This window comes from Notamacropus eugenii, chromosome 4 (genome assembly GCF_028372415.1).
Source record: "Notamacropus eugenii isolate mMacEug1 chromosome 4, mMacEug1.pri_v2, whole genome shotgun sequence".
Taxonomy (NCBI): Eukaryota; Metazoa; Chordata; class Mammalia; order Diprotodontia; family Macropodidae; genus Notamacropus; species Notamacropus eugenii.
Window position 1 is genome coordinate 13,602,656 of NC_092875.1, and position 22,432 is coordinate 13,625,087.

At 52.1% G+C, this 22,432-nt stretch overlaps 1 protein-coding gene across 9 annotated transcripts in view; it reads right to left on the reverse strand.

Annotated features, from left to right (window-relative positions):
- SFI1 (SFI1 centrin binding protein) overlaps positions 1-20,373 on the reverse strand; it is a 61,620-nt gene extending 41,247 nt beyond the window's left edge. For 5 of the 9 annotated variants that reach the window (XR_011965237.1, XM_072599869.1, XM_072599864.1 and 2 more), the window contains exons 1-10: positions 20,138-20,373; positions 19,464-19,581; positions 19,052-19,216; positions 18,243-18,314; positions 15,773-15,991; positions 13,703-13,797; positions 11,731-11,848; positions 9,437-9,539; positions 2,315-2,471; positions 966-1,127 (exon numbers count right to left, since the gene is read on the reverse strand). Coding sequence is in view for 8 of the 9 variants with exons in the window: in XM_072599869.1 (XP_072455970.1) it covers positions 966-1,127; positions 2,315-2,471; positions 9,437-9,539; positions 11,731-11,848; positions 13,703-13,797; positions 15,773-15,991; positions 18,243-18,314; positions 19,052-19,216; positions 19,464-19,581; positions 20,138-20,267 (1,339 nt within the window). In the remaining variant the exon portion in view is untranslated. Of the gene's footprint in view, positions 1-965; positions 1,128-2,314; positions 2,472-9,436; positions 9,540-11,730; positions 11,849-13,702; positions 13,798-15,772; positions 15,992-18,242; positions 18,315-19,051; positions 19,217-19,463; positions 20,046-20,137 lie in introns of those variants that run through there. The other 4 variants (XM_072599865.1, XM_072599866.1, XM_072599868.1 and 1 more) reach the window with 4 other exon arrangements.
- Positions 20,374-22,432: the final 2,059 nt, after the last annotated feature.

Below are 22,432 nucleotides of genomic sequence, written 5' to 3' on the forward strand. Positions count from 1 at the left end.
AGCCTTTGTCTGGGCCTGTGGGAGGCCCTGCGGTTCCACCAACAAAACAATAACACCCCTGACCTCAGGGAGCTGACCTTCCCCTGGTGGGCTGCCACCTACCCAGAAGGACCACCCATCGGGCAACATGGGAATAAGCCGAAAATAGTAAAAGGACAAGGCTATCATGGGAGGGGGCAGGGCATGTGGACCAGAGAGCTAAGGGGCAGCCCCCCCCGCACTGGTGATGCACTGGTCTCTAGGGGAGCCCCTGCAGAGGTTCATGGGATCACAGGCTAACAGCAACGAGGGGCCTTGAGGCCCTTGAGCCACCCCCTACTTCTTACAGGAGACTCACCCAGGGTCCCCTGGCTAGTGAGGAGTTATAGGAAGGTCTGAAGACAAGCCGACTCCAATGGGTCTGTGCCTTCAGAGGGCACACTCAATACCCGAGATCCCAGGGTACCATGGGAGTCCATGGCTAGCTGTCACTTGTGTGTCTCCTCCTCAGAGACAAGGACAATATGTTGGATTTCTCTCCCCAGGACAGGGCATGACACATGGCAGACACTCAGTAGAAGGAAGGAAAGCTGGGAAGCTGGTTTTAGTCAAAGAACCCTAGGCTTGAGCACCAGCTCCCCTACTTCAGCCCCAACATCTCTCTGGGCCTCAGGATTCTCATCTGTAAAATGAGACCAGTGATAGCTTCAAGGTTTCCAAAGGAAGCCCTTTCCTCACAAGCAGCACACAAAACAGCAAGTGGAAGGGAACGTGAGTGTTCCCATTTTGTGGATGAGAACACAGAGGCTGAGGAAGTCCCATCATCTGTGTGTGGGCATCCAACGGGAGCTCAGCCCCAAGGAGCCACTGCTCAAGGGTCCTGTCTCCCAGGCCCGGCCAAACCTGGGCTCTCACCAGCAATGACTTCAAGATGCCCCCTTCCTAGTCTCACTGGTCTGCCACAGGCCAACTGACCAGAAGGATACAGTGTTTCCAGTGCTCAAAAGCCTGTCGCAGGGCTATGCGGGCTGCCAGTGCCTCAATTCGTGCCTGGTGGGCATGAAGATTCTTCCTCTGCTCCCAGGCCAGCTGCCAGACCAAGAAGCCAGTTCGAACCACGACAGCACAGTGGAATTGTCTGGCCAGCTCTAGAGAGAAGCACATGAGAGAGTTTTGTCTGCCTGACAGGCTTTCAGGAAAGCCCACCAGGGACAAAGGGAAGGGACCAGGAGCACACCCCACCTCCCGCCCAAGCTCAAATCATGGGGCTATGGGGGCTACAATGGGGGAAAATGTCAGTGGTTTGGAAGAAGGAGACTGGCAAGAAGACCACCCTTCAGCCAGGTAAATAAGCCAGGGTGGGCCTCTGGCTATGGACAGACAAGTGTCCGGGTTCTTCTGTCTCACAGGGATCTCTGTTTTTCCTCCCTCTGGACAGGATGCTGACATTAAGGCCGTGGCAATGAAATACTGACCCACAGAGTCAGGCCAGAAAAACCTTCTGGGGCCCGTAACGAAACCTGGTCCTGGCTTCCTGCCATGACTGTCCTAAAATAAGCCAGCTGGGGCTGACAAATAGGGGTTTCCCAAGTCCTTTCCCATCCAAAGATGATGTAACAAGACCCATTTTCTGGATGGCTAACCCATACTACTCAACATTGTGGGGTGGGGCCAGGGCCAACCACACAGAGACATGTCACCAGCATGCCACCTCAAAGATCCTGGCTTCCCAGCAGAAGAGGGGTATCCACTAGGAGCACGAACCATGCATGGCCTCTTCCACGTTTGCTCAGACATGCCCAAGAAGTCCTTGCAAAGCAAGCTCCCAAGTTGCCCCTGTGAGTGATGGCCTTCCTCCTCAGACCTCTCACACTCCTGTCAATCACCCACCCTAGGCATGAAGCTCCAAGACCCTTTCTCTTCCAAACTCTACTTTCAGCAGCAAAGTATCACTGAATACTGAATGAATGTGTCCATGAAAGGATCCTGACTCTTAAGGCAGAAGGAACCTCAGAAGCCACGGAGTCCAACCTCATCATTTGAAAGGGAAAAAACGGGCCCTGAGAACGGCTAGGCCCAAGGGCTCCTTGGCAGTCGGCCACAGAGTGAGCATTCGAACCCAGAGCCTCTCCCTCCAGAGGCAGCACCCTGCCCACTGCACCCTGTGCAGACCAAGCCCTCAGTGCCTACATGCCACAGCCACAGGCTGTCTCCTAAGCCCTGCCATCATTGAAGGCAATAACACAGCATCACTTCTGAGGAAAGGCCCAAAGGCAGAGAAGCTGGCCCAGTTGCACACAGCACTCCCATTCTGAGGCTCCCATTCCCTACTCACCAGCCTGGCGTCGCTTCTCTCTGCGGCCCTGCAGGTACAGCCTCCATGCCGTCAGAGCTCGCTGTCGTTCTCGGCGTGCATAGTGCCTTACTGCCTCGGTTTCCTTCCTTCTCATGATCTGGATAAGCAGGAATTGCTCTTGCCATTGAGTCCATGCCTGGAAACCAGAAGAAAAAACCGGGTCAAAGGGGAGGGCCAGAGATAAGATGGCAAGAGGGCCTATGGGACTGAAAACTGGTCATGGTCCACGAGGGCAGGAGAGCCCACCTGACAGGCCTGGTAAGAGGAAGCAAAAGCGCTAATGGAGGCCTGGGCAATACAGGCATGTGAATCTCCCTGAGACAAGGGACAAGCCAAGTCCCCAGATATTCACTGTGAATAAGCATCTACTACGCCCCAAGCACTGGCGTGGCCCCAGGCCTGGCCCTCCAGAAGCTCCCCTACTATGGGAGGATGCAGGACTCTCCATCTCCTCTCCTGGGCCTCCCATCCTACCAGCAGTCTGAGGTCAAGCCACAGTGCCACCTGGAGGCCTGTGCAGAGAACACAGCAGAGGAGCCCAGGGATGGGGGCCTGGAACCCAGAGGTGGGGGAGAGGGGCCAGGGAGGAAGGGCTGGGGAGGGAGAGTCAGGGAAGGGAGGCCGGGGAACGGGGTGGTTCTCTTTTAACCAGTCAAGTGGGAAAGGGACTAATGAGGGAGGCTAGATGGGACAGAAAGGGGGGACCTTCCCACCCACAGCCAAGAGCAAATCAAGGTCCCATGGACCTCTCAGGGTCCAGAGCTCTCCCTGTCTTGAGCTGAGCCTGAGCCCAGAGGAAGAAAATCAGAGGGTGAAAGTCCTTCAGACTGACATCCGCACTCTACCCTGCCTTTGGTGGGCAATGGGGAGCCACTGAAGACTAAGCACAGAAAGGAAACAGGGAGACTGAGGCAGAGCCCTTGGGCACCTGGCCTGGGACCATCCACATCCACTTGCATGTCTGTCCCTTGTCCTCCAGCCCATGACTCTCAAACTTCTCCTGCCTCCATCCATCCATCATTCCATCCGTCAGAGGGGCTGCAACAGCACCCAAAGCCAACACAGAGGTTGACATGAGGCTGCACATTCTGCCAAGTCATCAGGGCCCCGTACCTGATGTAACTTTGTGGCCCAGGCCTACAGAAGCAGAAAAGGAACTGGAGGCCTGAAACACAGCACAGACGTGCTCAAAATGCCCTCGCCAGACAAAGCATGCCTCAAAGGCCCTGAGAAAACCAGCCATTTATAGGGGGCTTGATGGTGCTGTCACTGCAGAAGATACCTTTAAGAAAAGGCTTCTCCCCTAGAAGACAACTGAGTCAGGGAGCCCAGTGGAGGGCACAAGATACTGGCAGCAGCCAGGCCAGGTCCCTGTCTCCTGACAAAATGAGACCAAGAAAAACTCATGTTCAAGCTGAGAATCTCTACTTCTTCCAGGCCACACATTCTATTAGAGGTCCCAGCTCCTCATGGTACAAATGAAAGGGAAGGAGCATTGATAAAGTGCCTACTATGTGCTAAGCCCTTTGACAAGTATCTTGTCATCTGACCCTGACAATCATGGCAGGTTGTCAGGGAGGTAGACACAATTCTAAGCTCCATTTTACAGATGAGGCAAACTGACTTGCCCCCCACCACAGAGCCAGGAAGTATTGGAGGCCAGATGTGGACCCAGACCTTTGTCTGCTGCTCCACCTGCCACCTCTAGCTAAGCATGCACTGTCTGGGATCACTGGGCGTCCAAGTGCCCCTCCTGGGATTCTGTCTTCTCTTCTGACTCTCTTACTCCAAGATGAGGAAATGGGGGCTCTCCCCACTCTGCTCCAGCAACCTCCAGCACCTGAGTGAGAAGGCAGGACAACTCATCCATATCTCCCCTTCCCAGGTTCTCACCTCCTGGGGGAAATCTGCCATAGGAGCGCACCGTGGTGAGGCTGGTCACAGACTTAAAAGGCTCCAGCAACTCACTCTGCTAGAGAATGCCCCCTTCTTCTGGAGACGCATGCCCCACCAAACATGGAGCAGGAAGGCAGCGAGGGCACCAGCACAATGTCCATCCCCCAGCTTGCAGGACTTGCATGTCTTGCAGCCTCATGTCCAGCCTTCCAGAGCCTGGTGCTGTATTCCTGCAGAGAAGGCCCCAAGAGACAGGGTGGAGGAAAGAGGAGGGACTTCCATCTGACTGAATGTGCCCACCCCACTGCACCTGTCCCGAGGCAAGAAGAGTAAAGTCCTCCATGGCTGTAGACCTTGCCTCTCAGGCCCCTGGAGAAGAGCACGTTCACCTCCTACACTCCTGTAGGTCCCCATCGCCCACCACCTGATTCCTCACTTCCATCCACTTCACCCTTCCCAATCTAAGGTTCCAGGTCCCTTCCACAGGCAAAAAATCTGCATTTCTCTTCTATCTCTTCTCCTCCTTCCACGTTCTAGCTTGGGGATAGCTAGATTTCCCCAATTTCTCCCTGATGACACAATCCTCCTGGATACCCCCTTCAGTACCGGCTGCCCTTTCACTGGCTCTGAGTCAATGACACAGGCCCTCCCCACAACCCCTCCAGGTCTGCCTCCTCCTTCCATGACTGAGCATTCTCTCTTCCTTGGAGATCCATCCAGACCACATCTTCCACCCAATCAGAATCTTGCCCGTTGTTCCCTACACTCTCAGGTCTCATCCCTTCTGTCCTCAACCATGGTATTGGTTCACAACCTCTCTCCTCTCCAGCTCCAGCCTTCACACTCAGGGCCTTCCCCATACACAGTGATTCCACCACCCCAAGCGATCAGTTGCTTAGCCTCCTCCCCTCCCTTGACCTGCACCTAAGCCAACTCACCAACCCTGCCCTCCTTGGCAAATGGGTTCTCCCTTCATTGAAGAATTCTGAAGACCCCTCATCTGATAAGCAATCATTTCCCACCTCTCCCCTGCCTTCTCCCCACCATGACTTACAGTCCCTCCGTCCTCCTTGAGGTCATCTTCCCTGCACTGGCCGCTCTCTTTTCACCACCTTGACTTCATGGTAATCCAATTCAACTCTACAGGCCCTGGTCCCTCTATCCACTGACTATTGGGCTCTGCCAGGCCTCACCCCCAGCAGTCATCACCCTACACACATGCTGCTGCATGAAGGTGGAGAAAATCACACAACCCTTTTAACTGAGTCCACTATAAATTTATGTTACACAACTTCATCTGGGCCCTCACAAAGGTAATCCTTCTACCCTTATCATCTCACTCTCCCCCTTTCCACAGTGGCTCTTCCAAACCTTCTCATCCCTCCTTGAATCTCTCACGGCTCCCCCAGCCCCCACCCTCTCAGCTGAGAATTCTGCCTCATATTTTACTGAAAAAGTGGGCTCCATTCACCAAGATCTCCCTCTCTGCTCAGATGCCTTCTACCACTCTCTCCTCTCTCTTACAGAGGTAGAACTACGCCTTCCAAGGGCAAGTCTTCCACCTACAGAAGCAGTCCCATTCCATCCTATTTCTCTATCATCTCTCACCTGCTCCTCTCTCCTTCGGTGCTGCTACAAACACACACACATTTGCCTCATCCTCACAACTATCATCTTCCTTCGGGCCCAATTGTCTTCCATCTCTTCTGCCCTTTGTGTCTAAATTCCTAAAAAAAAGGCTACTGCTGCTTTCTCTCCTACCACTCTCTTTTTCCCCCCTGAAAATCTGGCTTCCAACCTTCTCATTCCCCGACACGCTCTCTCCAGAGTTCCCCATGATCTCTCAGCTGCCACGTCCAGTGGGCTTTTCTCAACGCTCATTCTACAGCCTCTGACCTGGTGATCACTCTCTCCTCACCTCCCCAGGTGTTCAGCACACTACCTCACCTGGTTCTCCTCTGCCCTCTCTGACCTTGGCTCCTCCTCCAGGTCACACCCTCTCCCCATAGGTGTCCCCCAGGGGTCTGTCCTGGGCCCTCTGTACCACCTCTCTGGGGGGGGGGTCTCATCAGCTCCCATGGATTCACTGCCCATCTCTGTGCTGATAACTCTCAGATCTACCTGTCCTGCCCCAGTTTCTCTGCTGACCTCCAGTCTTCCCATCTGTCCGCTTTGCTCTGCATCAGGTCCAAGGTTTTTGACCACAGTGGCCATAGCAGCCATTCCCTGACAGGAGAGGAATCGCTGCTTTTCCAGGCTCTGTGCAGATAGCCCCTTTTGCTCTTCTCTGGCTCTCTGAGACAGGGGTGGCAGAGCAGTCCTGCTGAATCGAGCACAAGGCAGCTCAGTCACTTTGCTTCCAGGCTGGCTGGACCAATCATTCCCCAGTCCATCAATGGTGCATTAGGGAGTCGGCTTTCTCAGAGTCCCTCTAACATTTGTCAACTTTTGCTAGTTCTGGCATGAGGTGTGATTTCATTGCTACTTTAACTTACATTTCTAACTGTGTTGCTCTAATTAATTTACACCACTAATTATCAGTAATTTGGAATATCTGTTTCACATAACAATCGTAACAAACAAAAAGTAAGTTACTTGCAGACAAAAGTTGTTGTTTTTTTTTTAAAAACTGTACTCAAGATCAGTACTGGTCACAAGCCTACTTCCATACAGAAATTATATGAACGAGATGGGATGATAAATGTGCAAAATATAGATGCATAGGCAGAGTACCATGAATGGCACAGCTCAGTAGATACTGGGATCAATTATAAACATACATGTATTCAAAACACACACATTCTTTTTTCCCCTTAGTAAAGAAGTCAAGGTTTTGACCAAATGGCAATGGTTGAAGCAAGGAGACACACAGACATATAACTAATTAAATCTTGAAAAATACTTTGACGGAGAGGAATAGGATCAGAACGGGGCTATCACGTAACAAACATAACCTTGGATTTCTTCCTTTGTAAACCGTTTGTCCAGAATCCTTTTATACCTCTCTTATCATCCCCCTCTCCTCCTCCAATCTCCCATGGCTCCCCCTTCCCCACCCTCCCAGATGAGAATCTTGCCTCATATTCTACTGACAAAATGGGGGCCATTCACTGAGCTCCCCCCATCTCCTCTTCCTTAGATGCCTTCTGCCCTCTCTCCTCCTTCACCTCTCCTGCACAGGAAGAGGAAGCCTTCCTCCTTATCAAGGCTAATCTCTCTTTACCCACACAAGTGATCCCACTCCCTTCCTCCCACAGGTTGTGCCCCCTTTTGCGATCGCCCTCTCTCACTGCTCTTCAATCTCTCCCTCCCCACTGGCTCCTTCCCTCCTGCCTACAAACCCATCCAAGTCTCCCCCACCTTAAAAGAATTCTCATTTGATCCTTCCATCTCCATCGTCCTACATCTCTTCTGCCCTTTGTGGCTAAACTCCTCTAGGAGGCGTCTACACAAGGGCCTCCACTTTCCCCTCACTCTGGTTTCCAATCCTGTCATTTCCCCAAAACCACTCTCTCCAAAGTTGCCAAGGAACGATTTGTTAGGGGCAAACCCAGAGGCCTCTCCTCCACCTTTGACACTGCAGCTCATGCCTTCTTTCTTAATTCTCCTGTGTTTCACTCAGTGTGTTCAGCACCCTGCTCTCTCCTTCGCTGCGTCCTTTGCTGGATCTTCCTCCAGGTCACGCCCTCTGACCCTCAGGGTCCCCCAAGGCTCCATCCTGGGCCCTCTTCTCTTCCCCCTTTGTTCTACTTCCCTGGATACTTTCACCAATTCCTATGGCTTTACAATTTCCAAGTCTACCTTTGCGGTCCCAGACCTCTCTGCCTATGTCCTTCAGACGTTTCAAACTCAATATGTCTAATAAAGAATTCATTATCTTTTCCCCTAAACTTCCCTCCCACCCCCATCTTCCCTCAGGATTCCAACCGAGGAGTTGTCCTAGGGATGATGTCTCACTCTCTCCCACCCTCCAGATCCAAGCCATTGCCCCCTTCTCTCCTCTGACCCTCCCTCTACCATGGCAGGCCCTCATCCCCTCATACCTGAACTCCTACAACACCTGCTGGGGGAGAGGGGATCTGTCTCCCTGCCTCCAGTCTCTCTTCAATTCATCCTCCATTCAGCCCCCAAAGGCATTTTTCTAAAGTGCAGGTCTGACCACATCACCCCCTCCTCAACAAACTCCAGTGGCTCCCTATGGCCTTTAGGATCAGATACAAAATGCTCTTTTTGGTCTTCAAAGTCCTCCATAACTTGACCCCTCCTCCCTTTCCAGTCTTCTCCCAACACATACTCTTCAATCCAGCAGCCCTGGCCTCCTGGCTGCTCCATGAACAAGACCCTCAGTCTCTCAGCTCTGAATGTTTCCTCTGGCCATCCCCCACACATGGACCATTCTCCCTCCTCTGTTCTGACCACTGAACTTCTGGCTTCCTTTAAGTCACAACTAAATCCTCCCTTTCACAGGAAGTCTTCCCCAACCCTCTTCATTCCAGTGTCTTCTCCCTGTTAATTATTTCTAGTCTGTCCCATCTAGGGCTGGCTTCGTACATATCTGTTTTCTCACTGTCTCCCCATCAGACTGTGAGCTGCCTGAGGCAAGGACTCTCTTTTGCCTTTCTCTGTATCCCCAGCTCTTAGCACAGAGCCTGGCACTTACTGGCACCAACTCCCCAAGGGGAGCCACATCACCATACAGCTTACATGCCCAACCTTTAGCAGACAAACTTGCTGCAAAGTTTTTTTCCTGCTTTCTTTCTCATTTTAACTACACTAGATTTGTTTGTGCAAAAACATTTAAATGTTATATTATTAAGACTGTCTCTGTGATATTCTTCCTCATTTCTTTAGGCATGAACTCTTATTAAGAGTTATTCTGAAAAATGAGATTTCTATGTCAGAATGGTGGTGAGGCATCAGCTGGATGGGTCAGAGGTGAGGGAGGCACCAAGGGCCCAGGCTGCCAGTGGTGATGGGGAGGCAAAGGAGATGATGGATATGAACCCAGCTGGGGAAGGAGAAAAGGACTTGCCAAGGATTGATGGTAGAGATGAAGGGAAAGGCTACCCAGGTCAAAGGTGACCCAGAGGTCCCACCTGCTTGTGGGCAATGGGCTGAATCAGCCAGAAAAGGCAGAGCGGTCATTGATGACAAGGAGCGGTCATTGATGACAAGGAGCGGGGCCATAACCGCGGGGAGCCTCACCCGGAATTGCAGGCTGACACTCCAGTGCTGCAGGGCCAAGGCGTCTGCCATGCGGCTCCCATGGCTCTTCTGTACCTGCTGCCTCCACATTCTCCAAGGTACTCTGTATCAAAGAGAATCTCGTCAGGAGAAGGAGAGCAGGGAGGCTATCCCTGCTCTATCCCCCTCCCACCAGGCAGGAAGCCTCCTGGCCACAGGGCCCACGGGTGCAGCACATGCACAGGGCTGTGTCCACCAGAGGTTCTCAAGGAGCTGCTGAAGGAAGCTGTGAGAAGAAGACTAGGTCTCCCCTAGGAAGGCAACTGCTGCCTGTGTACACAGCGAAAAGGCCCCTAGCGGGAGCAACAGCCTAAGTAGGGGCTCTGTTGATCCCACAATGTGACAAAGGAACCCTGGGTCAGGAGCCAGAGGAGCAAAGACAGCGGAAGACCCCAGTTCGGGCAGGAGGGACGGCCACAAAAGAGGGCAAAGAGAACAGCTCAGGAAAGGACGATGCCTTACACAGCAGATATATAAGTGCTTGCCAAACTGAAACTGAACTGATGGAAGAAAAATGACTATGAAGGATCTGGTGGCTTCTTGTGGACCCCAAATCACAGCCCTGAGGAGCACCATTCAAGGGCAGTGAAAGAACTAACGGCCTAAGATCTGGACAATGTGCAGAGAATAGAAATCACAAACTTCTGGCAAGACTCTAGAGTGCGCTGTTAAAAGGATGGCTCCCAGAAGTGGCAATCCCAAAAAGCCAGCAGGTCACACAACATCTGGGTGGCATTTAATAAAGTCACTCCCTCTACTACAATAGTTGAAAAGCCAGAGAGGCATGGCCAGGGTTCATGGGCTAGACCGGGCCAGACCCAGGGTGGTTAGCACCCGCTGGACCTCAGTCTGGAGAACGTGTGCAGTGGGAGTGCTCTCAGGATGGGGTCTGGTCCTGGGCTGTTTCATATTTTTATTCGATTTTTCCTATCGAGATCTGGATGCCACAATTATCCAATTTGCTGATGATACAAGGCTCAGAGAGAGACCAGCTGGAATGGCTGAACCAACAGGCCAGACTACTAGACTAAATCAAATAGGATGACATGTAGACAGGATAAATACAAAGGCTTCCACCTGTATGCTGGGGTCTTGAAGACAACATGACAAATATAAGACAAGGAGATGAACCAAGGGAGCCATTTGTAAGAAAAAGATCTGGGGGGTCTCAGAGAACTTCAAAATCAATAAGCCAACAGAGTGAAATAGCCACAAAGAGTTAACACGACCATGGATCGCAGTAAGACAGGTATGGTCTCCAGTCCTCACGCAGGTCTGGTGACCCATTTTAGGAAAGACATGGATAAACTGGAGAGTATTCAGAGGACAGCTACCAGAACAGGGAAAGTCCTGGAGCCCATGTCCTATGGGGCAGATTAAAGAGGCGGGGGGTGTTTACGCTGGAGAAAAGAAGACTCCAGAGCACTAGAGAGTGACCTCCAATTACCTGAAGGTTTCTCCTACAAAGGGCTTTAGTTTGTTATGTTGGCCCTGTGGGGGCAGAACAAGGAGCAATGGGGGGAAGCAGCGCAAAAGCATGATTCAGCTGCAGGTCCAGAAGATCTTCCTAATGATGGGAACCCAAGTGACATAGGCTGTTGCAGAGGGAGGGGGTTTGAGGGTGCCCCCATGCCGGGAGGGATGACTGGTTCAAAGGCCCCTGGACTGTCAGCTGCTCTTCTGTTCCAGCCTCCTGGGCCTCCTCCTGACTTGCCCAGAGTCATGTAACGAGGAGGTGCAGAGGGGGCAGGAGGGGAGGCGGGAGGAGACCCACAGCCCTGCATTCTCTCCTGGCACAGAGTGGGCAGCCATGGCCTCCTGAGCCCCCAGGCACTCCAAGCCACTGCCATCAATCCTGGGACAGGCTTGATCCCAGCTCTGCTCCTCAAAAGCCTGGTTACCTTGTACAAGTCTCTGGGTCCTCTTTGTAAAGGAGCAGAGCTGGTCCAGCAGCTCTAAGGCCCAGGACTGATGGTAGAGAAAAGGGAAAGACAGAGAACTCCTGAGGTCTGAGGAGAGACTGTTACGGCCCAACAGGGACCCTGTAGTCTTGTGCCCTCCAACATAACAGTTTATAGCACACGCCCGCACATCCATGCACGCAAACAGCAAACGACCTATAACCATCCACACTGAGCCTATGAGGTAAAAGGCATGGTCAAGGATGCCAGAGTTGGCTGTGACCTCTGACCATGGCCTGCCATGGAACCCACCTTCATGCACTTCCCAGAAGGTGCAGATGCTCAGACACTCACCGGAGAACGCTCTGCTCCCTGAACTCCTGCGCCACAGTGCGCATCTCACGTTTGGTCCGGCGGACGTCCACGTAGATAAGCCAATGTTTCCAGGCTGGCCACAGCTTCTGCTTAGCCGCTGAGCCCCCAAGACAAGTGAAAAAGAAAAGAGAGAGACAGTGAAAACCATGGCCATGCTACTGTCCAAGGTATCCCTGCAGGGAAAGAAGCTACCAGGGAAGAGTCAGAGGAGAAAGGTCAGGACAGGCTGAGGGCACAGGTCGGACAAGGGGAAGCAGCACTCTCATTTACACGACAGTAAACACCCTGGACCAAAGCCTGGGCTCCACCTTGTCCAGAACACAGGCCAGGGTCACACAGTCCACATGGCTCTGAGGCTAACTCCTATCGCCCTCAGCCACACTTTCTTCAAGAAGTCCAAGGGAAACCTAAGTCATGGGTGAGATGTGAAGGGGTAGCTAGAGGGTGCCACAATGTACAGAGCAACGGGCCTGGATGAGTTCAAATCCAGTCTCAGACACTTCCTAGCTGGGTTACCCTGGGCAGGTCACTTCACCCTGCTTGCCTCAGTTTCCTCATCTGTAAGACGAGATGGAGAAGGAAATAGCAAACTGCTCCCATACCTTTGCCCAGAAAACCCAAATGGGGTCACGAAGAGTTGGACAGGACTGAACCACTTAGAATTTACAAGACCTTCTCCTCACAAGAGCCCTACCATGTAGGGAGTTCAAATATCAGTATCACCATGTGACAGATGCTGGTGGAGATGTAAACCAGTCCAGACATTCTGGGGAGCAACCCGGAATTCTCCCCAGAAAGTCCCTGCTTGGGGCACCCCCACTTTGACCCAGCAGCACCCCTACCAGGTCTGTACCTCGGACAGGACAAAGAAAAGCAAAGAATAACATCGTTCAGGAGCAGCTAATGTTTATTCAACACCTGCTACGTGCCAGGCACCCTGCTAAGCGCTTCACCATTATTAACGCATTCGATCCTGGCAACAACTCAGGGAGGGTGATGCTCTTATCGTTTTACAGAGGAGGAAACTAAGGCAAACAGAGGGTAAATGATTTGCCCAGGGTCACCCAGCTAGGAAGTATCTGAGGCCAGATTTGAACTCGGGTCTTTCTGACCCCTATTCCCAATACTGTGTCCAAATCTGACCCTAATTCTAACCCTAACCCCACAAAGGATCCACCTGTACAACATCTGTAGCAGCTCTTCCTGTGGTGGGCAAGAATCAGATACTGAGGGGAGGCCTGCCGCTGGGGAATGGCTGAATAAACTATGGTCTAGGAAGCACAAAACTCGCCTCCTAACAGAGAAGAGATGAATCTGAGGTACAAAACAAGACCCAGTTTTGGACATGGCCAACAAGGGAATCTGTTCTCCTTGAATATTCAAATATATCACAAGGGTTTGTTTGTGTTTTGTTTTCAATGGGAGACAGAGAAAAAAATGCTTCTTAATTAAAAATAAAAGAAAAATAACAATTTAAAAGAAAAAAAACCTGAGATCCAGAGTTTAGCGGAAGAATTTAGAGTCACATGATTACCGAGTCAGTGGCCAGACTCCAACTGTTCTTCATGGGATCCCGGATCCAGGGCTAGAAGGGACCTCTGGGCCCATCTGTTCCACCTTATAGGCCTGATAGTGGTACCATGTGGTCAAAGGGTATGCCCAGAACTTTTTACAGATGGTTCCAAACTGCTTTCATTCATTCCTTCCTTCACGTATCCACCCAATACATAATACACAGCTCCCCAAAGAGATGTTGGGCAGATACCAAGGTTCCAAATCCAGAGAGCCTTCTGCTCGCTTACATCAGCCTGCCTCAGATTTGCTAACACTCGCCTACACGTGTCTTACACTTTTGAGATAGGACCAGTCAGTCGGGAGATTTCCTCTTGGCCCACGCTATTTTTCCGAGGCCGCCCCCTTCTGAGACCCTCCATCCACACTCGTCTCTTACCATGGTCCTCCGCTCTGCGGTATTTGTTCTTCTTGTCCCGCTGCTGACGAACGTAGGTCTGCCAGGCTTGGAACATCAGGTTGTATAAGGAATATCTAATTAGCCAAAAGAATGAAGAACCTTCTGTCAGAAAACAGCCAGGCCTGCCAATTCAACTGGAGTCCTCCCACAGTACCTCCTTGGTGCTTTTAATCTAGGGAGACTCCAGCAGAACAGCTGTGCTTGTGAAGAAGCCCCATCAGCAAAGAGCCCTGGATTCAAATCCTGACTCATTACCCACTCCACCACCCTGCCCATCTGTATGGCCTATCCAGCCCAAAGAAAGAGAGCACCCCCCCACGTCACTGAGGATAAAGAGTACTAAGAACTAATGTCTGTCACCATGACTGTTTGCTTGTTACCAAAAAACCAGCACAAATGTCCTTGACAGAGTCCAAGCTTGTCTAAAACACCTCAAACTGTCAGGGGGGAATAAAGAAGCCCCAGGCTGCTCCTGGCAAGCACCCCCCAACCAGGGGAATACGTAAAGGAGGTAGATGTCATGGCAGAAGCTGGACAAGAGGCTGTGCAAAGAGACATGACTTCATTTGGCTCTATTTCCCATAGTCAATAAGAAAAATGAGGCCTGAAAAATGCAAACCAATCAAAAATCCAAAAGTCATCTGGACTTGGCTTCAAAACATGGCCAATTCAGAGAATTCAACATGGACTGATGAAGAGCCAGTCAAGCAGAAAAGCTCGAGCATTGGCACTCCTCCCTCGAGACACAATCACCAGTCACAGATTACTAGAGACAAACCCCCCAGGTTTCTGCAGTGTGGAGAGATAAAGCCTCATGTACAACCTCCTGCCAGCCTGAGGAGGAGGATCACCGAAGGCAAGGAAAGTGGGGCTGTAGACTCCTAATATTCAGAGCAGACACTCAGGCTGGCAGGGACCCTGAAGCATGCCAGTCAAGGCAAACCTGGCCAAGAACAACGTCAAAATCTCTCTGGTAAATGGTGCCAGTGACATGGATCCCAGCATCAGTGGTAGGCTCAAAGTGTCAGGTGACCCCAGGCCAGGTGAGAACATTGGGAGGGCCCAAAGAGGAAGAAAGGCCATAGGGAAGAGGGGCAAGTCGGACACTCAAGGGGGAGCATGGTCAGACAGCAGGTGTGCTGAGGACAAAGATCTGGTGGGCCAAGAGGACACCAAGCTCAGGCTAAGCCAGCATGGTGATGGGGTCATCAAAAAGGAATGCAGGCCTGGGCAGCAAGCACTGGTGGCCTCCTTCCCAAAGGGCCTTATCCGTGACTGCTTTGCATGCCATGGTATTTGCTTAGTTTGCTTGTAAATGCTCTCACCGCTTCTTGGCCACTTAGACCAGCAGCTCCATGAGGGCAGGGCCCGCTTCATTCCTGCTTTGGCATAGACAGAAGAAGCCCTCACTCCTAATGGAGCAGCCAGCCCTCCTCATGGCAATAACAGATGATCTGAGGGATCCCCAAAACCACATTAAGCCCATGAGCCCCCCAGCTGCTGACAAGGTTAGGACTCCATGGCCACCATGTCTTGGGTGACCCCCCCAACCCCTTCCTGTGTCTGGTTTGTCTCTACATGCTGTGCACTGCCCTAACTGTTGAGTGTCTTGCTCTTTGTGCACAGGATACAATAAACCTCTTAGGGAAGAGGAGGTCCCAGCTAAGTCTGAGCTCCTCTAACTGCAGCCAAGCTGACATTCCTGGTCAAAATCACCTTAACTGTAGTTTTCCCATAACCAGGGCACTGCAGAAGTGCCGATGGACTCAGGGCGGGTCCTGAGAGCGGGATGCTGGCCAGCTTGCTGAAGCCTTCCAATGACATCTCGTCCAGACCTGGCCGCCCAGGGGCTCTTAGGATCGGGGTAACGAGGCTGAGGTCAGAGATCACAGCCCACTAGGAAGGAGGATCCTGGGAGAGCCCTCACTTCAGTCCCAACAGCGGATTTCATCTAAATGAGGATTTTTAATCTCCCCCTCCCCCAAGGGGCCTTGTGGCCGGCTCTGGCTCCCACTAGTGGATGCATTGTTCCAGGAAAAAGGGGCTGACCTGTAGTGGCAGTCTGCCCGGACCCGGAGCTTCCACTCTCGCCGGACAACCCACCACTCTTCTCTCCAGTCCTCGAAGGTCTTCTGCAGGAGCCTCATCTCATAGTGGCGTCTGGGGCAGGGGAGAAAACCACAACTGAAGGCCTGCCAGAGACAGCCTGAGGGCAGTCTTAGTTCAAAGCCTGTGTCCAAGAGGCCGGTGTCCAGAGCACCTACAGGCCTGCCAAGCAAACAGGGATTTACTAATGACCAGCAATGACCATGACAAGGTGCACACAGATCCTACTCAGGGGCCTCCTGGGCTCCTTAGCAAAGCCACAGGGCCATGTGCAGACAGATCTTCCCTTGGAGGAAGGCCTGGATTCTCCTGTTTAGCTGGAGCAACAGCTTTGCTCAGGGCTGAGAGGCTGGAGAGCAGGTCAGCCAGCCAGCTATGTCTCCACCCCAAGCAACTCCCAAAGACCACTACCATGGGGGAAAGGGGCTGCAATCTGCATCAGTGTGGGGAGTACCTAGGAAGAAGTCCCAGATCCTTTAAGTTCTAAAGGAATTCTGCTTGCCTCTATAGTGCTTGTAAAGTTTACAGAGCCCACTTGTGAAAGATAAGAATGCTTACATTGTCCCCAATTTAGAGATGAGGAAACAGAGGCTAAGATAAAGCGACTGGCCCAGGGTCATATGGACCATGGGCATCAACATAAATACAAGCCTCCCAAACATATGTATAATGAGCGCAATGTGCCCTCGTGATAGGAGCCCTGGATGCGAATCCTGCCTGTAACACTTAGCGACTGTGTGATCCTGGGTAAGTGACTGCAGGTTCCTCCCCAGCAGCTAGGGAAGGTGGGCACCTGTGAAACCTGCCTCCTACAGGAGTCAGTGGGAGACGCAAATGAGAAGAGCGAGCACTTGGCAAACCTGCCCACATCACACATGGACTCGATCATCTCAATCACCACAGCGACAAAGGGTAAGGCTCTTTTTGGTGTGGGGGTGACCCTGTGGAAGCAGGGGTGCTCATTCCACAGAACAGTTAAGCAATGTCATCTTGTGTTGGACGCAGAAGGCAGCCACCAGGAAGGTGGGCAGGGGATGCCTACGCCACAGCAGACACCGGGCTCCAGGAGATGGTGCCTCTTACTGAACTGTTTCAGAGTCTTTCTGTGGGATGACCTGGGACAGGGAGGGAGGAAGAAACACTGGGAAGGAGTGGGGATGTAAAAACCAAAGGCAGCAAGAAAGTTTCATATTTTGGTTAGAGAGGATTTGCCAAGAGGAGGGAAAAAGAGACAATTCACTTTAGAAAAGCAGTCTCTGCTTAACAAAAGGATAACCCAGATCATTCCTTTACATAGCTGGCTTCCACAAATACAATTTGCTATGTAAAAAATGTGATGTAGACCCACATTTATACACAATAGAACATATTTATGACATAAAATGAGGTCTATCATTAAATGAAGGAGGAAAAACATATATTTCAAGAAGGAAATCAACCAGTTCTTCATTAGTCAGACATGTTCTTTACCAGGGGTTCATAAGCTCCAAAGAAACCCCACAGAGAGAACACAAGGGAGCCACAAATTCGTATGGGAAAGATGGCATAACTAACCTCTAACTCTAATCTAACACCCCTTCAACTAGCAGTCTTTTAAAAAGATGATGTGGAGCAGGGGTCTCTGAGCTATGTGAGCCTGCCAGAGGGGCCCCTGGCGCAGAAAGAACCATCCTAAGACAAAACCCTGGGAAACAGCCTTACTGTGCAGAAGGAGCACAAGGAGGTCAGCGGCGCTGTCCCTCTAAGCACACCCATGTATGGGACTCTGAACACACAGAAGGGCTCAAGAAATGCCACAATGATGAAGGGGGGAAGGAGGCAGCCCATCCCCCTCACACCAGTCAGATGGACCCAAAGAAGTGCTGCAGGGCTGTCCACTGAGCACTTGAATGTGGGAAGCCTGACCATTGCCCACAAGGCTGAGGGCATGGCCTGTAAGGGCGAGGCTGGCAAGGGCAAGGCCAGTAAGAGCAAGGCTGGCAGGATGCAGGGCATGGGCAGCATGGCTCCTTCATGCCCCTCTCAAGTTCCACTGTCAGCTGAGGGCCCTGGTCCGGCCCAGCCAGGAAAGGGCTGAAGGTCACAGCTGGAGCAGGATGGGGAGGCCAGGCAGTACTCTCTATAAGGTTGACCCAGGTCAAGTCCAGGGAGACACATTTCTCTTTCCTTCCTACAAATCTCTTCCCTCATCAATGTCCATTTCTTCTTCTCACTTCTATCTCTGAAGGAAACTCTACTCTGAAAACAGCCATAACTCTGAGCAGGTACATACCTCATGCCCAGAGGAGGGGAGACATTGCACGACATCCGAGTCCAGCCCTGAACCCCAGGCCGGCTCCTAGGGGAGCCCCACAAGAGCCCCCACCCCCATCAGAGAGGGCAGAACAAACGGCCAGCTCACCATCCACCCTACCTGGCTCTTGAGGGAAGGACCCTTCCAAAGGTCTGCATTGCCCACAAGGAGAAGAACTTTCTGGTCAGACATCTGAAAGAGGGATGAGGGCAGAGAGTTATTGTCCATTAGCCCTCAGAGTCTTCCTTCTGGGAAGGCGACCAGGCCTGGACATTGTGACATGAAGCTGTAGGAGGGAGAGGTGCTAGTGGAATTGGGAGGCATCAGCATCACAGCAAAAAGTGAGAAAACCCTTTGATTGGGTGGGGAGGTATCTCCAGGTCTTTGCAGACCCTCCCCATGTTGTGCCAGCTTCAGCCACGGAAGACTCACAAGTGGACAAAGCAGATGTCCACCTTGACATGCCAGGACCTGCCAACCATCTCCCCTTTCCACGACTGGAGTACACAGGGGCTGGTGAGTGGTCTCCCTTGCTAGACTGGGAGCTCCCAGGGGGCAGGGTTGGCCACCCACCATTCCTTGTATTCCCAGCACAGGGCCTGGCACACAGGTGAGTAATCGACATCTGACAAGCAGTAGCAAGAGGGTGTGGCAGGCCAGTTGCCTGTGGAAGGCGTGCCCACCACATGACAGCACCCTGCTTTTGAAGTTATTTGTGTGTATCACATCTCCCCAATCTTCCTAGCCTCACTGTCCTCATTCTCCTGGCCCAGGGGCCCTATTAATGTCTGGATTATTAGACTGCATGAAAAATGAGTCACTGGGCATCAAGTTTTTAGCTGGGGTAGACAGGATCAAAAATTAACCCTTTGTTAAAACCCAGGGAAACCTACAGTGGCTGGTATCAGACAGAATCAGGCCCCTCTTACCTGAGGCGCAATTCTCGTAAGCGGCCCCCACGGCTCCAGGTATAAGAGAGCTGACTTGGAGGGGGGTGTCCTTTACTTGGTGTCTGCTGCCAAGGGAGGGAGGGCACTCTGCTCCTTGGTACCTTCAGAGGCTGGTGCACCCCAGCTGGGTCTTTCTTTAAAGACCTAAGGGAGAAACCTCATCAGCCACGGGTGGAGGAATCACAATCAGGTTTCCTCCTCAGTGAGCCTCTAGCACCAAGCAAACACCCAGAACCTCAGGGCAAGTGTACATGGTACCATGACTGCGCTCAGTGCATCCTCTTAGAGTTCCAAAGTTCTTCTTAGTCAGCCTCTCCCTCATCCCTTCCCTGTCACCTCCAAAACACCCGTGTCTCCCAGGTCCCCCTGCCCCCCCAGGCCCCCCACTTACCCACGCTTGGCCTTGATGCCCAGGGGCACTTCGGCTCCCCTCCGGCTGAAAGCCAGGTCACCCTCCATCTCGGTGCCCGCCCCCCTGGGGCGCTCGCCCTTCTGGCTGCCTGGGAGACCTGCACAAAGAAGCACGGGGTCACCTGTCCGAAAGGCCAAGACCCGGAGGGACACGCCCAGTGATTGGAGGGCGAGCGAGCTGCGGGGACCCCCACGGTTCTGGGGGCCTGGCTCCCAGAGGAGGCGCCCTCTCCGGACAACATTAACGCGTCGTGCGGACGCCTCACCCCTTTATTTTACAGATGGGGAAACTGAGGCACCCAACGGCGGCGTGACAGGCCCGGGGCCGGGACTCGAACCCGGGACGTTAAACACCAGGGAGCCCTCCCTGGACGGACCCTAGGAGGTGGGGACCGCCTAAAGGCCCGCGGGGAGCACCAGCAGGGGCAGGATTCGAACCCCCCTTCGCTGCCCCACCCCCAAGGCGGCTGCTCTTCCGCCGGCTGCACGCACAAAACCATCCAGGCCCAGAGAGGGCAAGCTAGCAGCCCGTGTCTCCCAGCGAGCAGGGAGGGACCCAGCGCGCAGGCGCCAGGCCCGCGCAGGCGCAGACGGCTCCCTCCCTCGGCGCCCATCGGAGGGGGGAGGGGTGGATGCATCTCCCTCCTCTCCTACCCCAAGCGAGGGGTTGGGGGCCCCTGCTGAGCCCGTTGTTCTCCAGCCGCAAGGACCCGGAGGGCCGCCACTGCGGGAGCGAGAGAAGCAAAGACAGAGAGGGGGGAGTTTCCCGCTCCCCTCCTCGCATCACCCGCTTCCCGCGCCTTCCGCAGGCCCCGCCCCCTTCGCCTTGGAGACGCGAGGACGCCGGGAAAGCGGAGGGAAGTCGTGGTGGGGCGGGTCTGCGCAGCCTCAGTGCGTCTGTTTCTCATCTCGCTCTTTCTCTCCCCCCTCCCCATTTTGAAGTGCCCAACTTCGCGCCATAAAAAAAAATTATCTATGCAGAAGCTGAGCTACTGAAATGCCCTCCTTTAGCGGACCTTCAAGGCCCCTTGTGGCTCTGAGAATTCGGTAAGCATGGAGTGTGACAATTCTTTCAGGCATCCCGGGGGCAGCCCCGTGGGAAGGACCTTCTAACCAGAGCCCAGTAAACATCGCATAGGCCCCCTGCGAGGGGCGGAGCCAACGAGACGAGCCCAGGCAGTGAGCCAGAGCGGCCTTCGCGTCCCGGAACCATAGAGACGGACGGCTCCGCCCACGCGGGGGACCAAGCGCCGCCTCTGCGCCCTCTGCGGTCGCGGAGGAATGTGGGCCGCTGAAGCAGGTCCTTGCCTCGTCAATTCCCTTTGGTTCTCTGGCTGCATCCCCTCCTGGGCGCTCAGAGAGGCGCTTTCTAAAAACTTAATAAATTCTTAATAAACTTAATAAAATATGTTCATTTTGAAGGTGGAAAAAATAACAAAGAAGATATATTAAAAAGATCTGAGTTCGAATTCTACTCAGACTTCTTTCCTGTGTGTCTGCAGACAAGTCACTAACCCTCTCTGAGCCTCCAGCAGAGAGAACTGAGAGCCTTCCTCCTTGAGGAAATTGGGAAAGGGTCTAGTAGTGGCTCCCTTATCCTGTTTGTATTTGTTCATTTAACTTCAACAGACATTTATTAAGCACCTACTGTGTCCAGCCTGTGCTAGACCCAGCAGAAAGAGCTGGGCTGCCCCATGAAGTCTGATTTTCTAGGTATGGTTTTCCCAATGAAGAAACTCCCTCCACTAATGTAGACTGGCACCTCTGCAGTTCCTAGTCTTCTTGAGCTTCCTGGGAATATTAAGGGGGGGGGAAATAGGAAAGTTCCTGCCCTCAGGGACCTTACTTTCCACTGGGGAAAAATATATAGACATGTGAGTGAATGCGAAAGAATCCTTTTTTTTTGGAGTCTGGGTCTCCTTGTGTCACCCAGGCTGGCAGTGCAGGGGCCAGTCCAGGGCCTGATCCCAATTCTGGTCAGCTCAGGACCTTTGACCAGTCCTGGGTGTGTCCCCTCCATAGGCAGCCTGGTGGTCTCCCCAGCTCCTGGGGTCTCATAGTGGGCTAGATTTAGTAAGGACACCTGATCCATTTATCACACTGCAGTTCATAATTCCCACCCTCAAGGGATCCACCATTCTCTCAGCTTGTACCCCAAAAGTTATTAAATTGGGTATACCCTTGCTGGCCAACACAGCCTCCTTAAAATGTTTTATATATATATGTGTGTGTGTGTGTGTGTGTGTGTGTGTGTGTGTGTGTGTGTATGTGTACATATATATAGGTATATATATGTATATATGTATGGTAGGTGTTCTGAATGCTAACTACTACATCAAAGAAATCCCCCCCCATCACATTGTAAGCCCTTGGAGGGTAAGGGCTGTCATCTGTCTCTTTTATGAAGCCCCTACATTTAGCACTGCGCCTGACCGTTTGTGAGTCCTTAACACATTGATTACAAAAATATTTGTAACGTCGCTATTCATGGAACTGTCCTCTTCAGAGGAACAGCTACACTAATTGTGGTACGTGAACACAATGGACTACTGAAATGATGAAATGGATGATTTCAGAACCTGGGGAGACTTTTTTTTACTTTTTTTAAAATTAGTATTTTACTTTTCCCCAGTTACTTGTAAAGACTATTATTAACATTCATTTTTAAAACTTCATATTCAACTCACACCTGTGCCCTCTCTCTACGTATACTCCTTTTATCTGCCTTGATAATGACAGAGTTCTTTAGAGTTACAAGTATCTTTTCATGTAGAAATGTAAACAGTGTAACCTTATTAAGTCCCTTATGATTCCCCTTTCCTGTTTTCTTTTTTATGCTTTTGAGTCATATTTGAAAGTCACAGCTCTGGTCTTTTCATCAAGAATGCTTGAAAGTTCTCTATTTCATTGAATATGCATTTTTTCCCCTGAAATTTTGTTGAGTAGGTG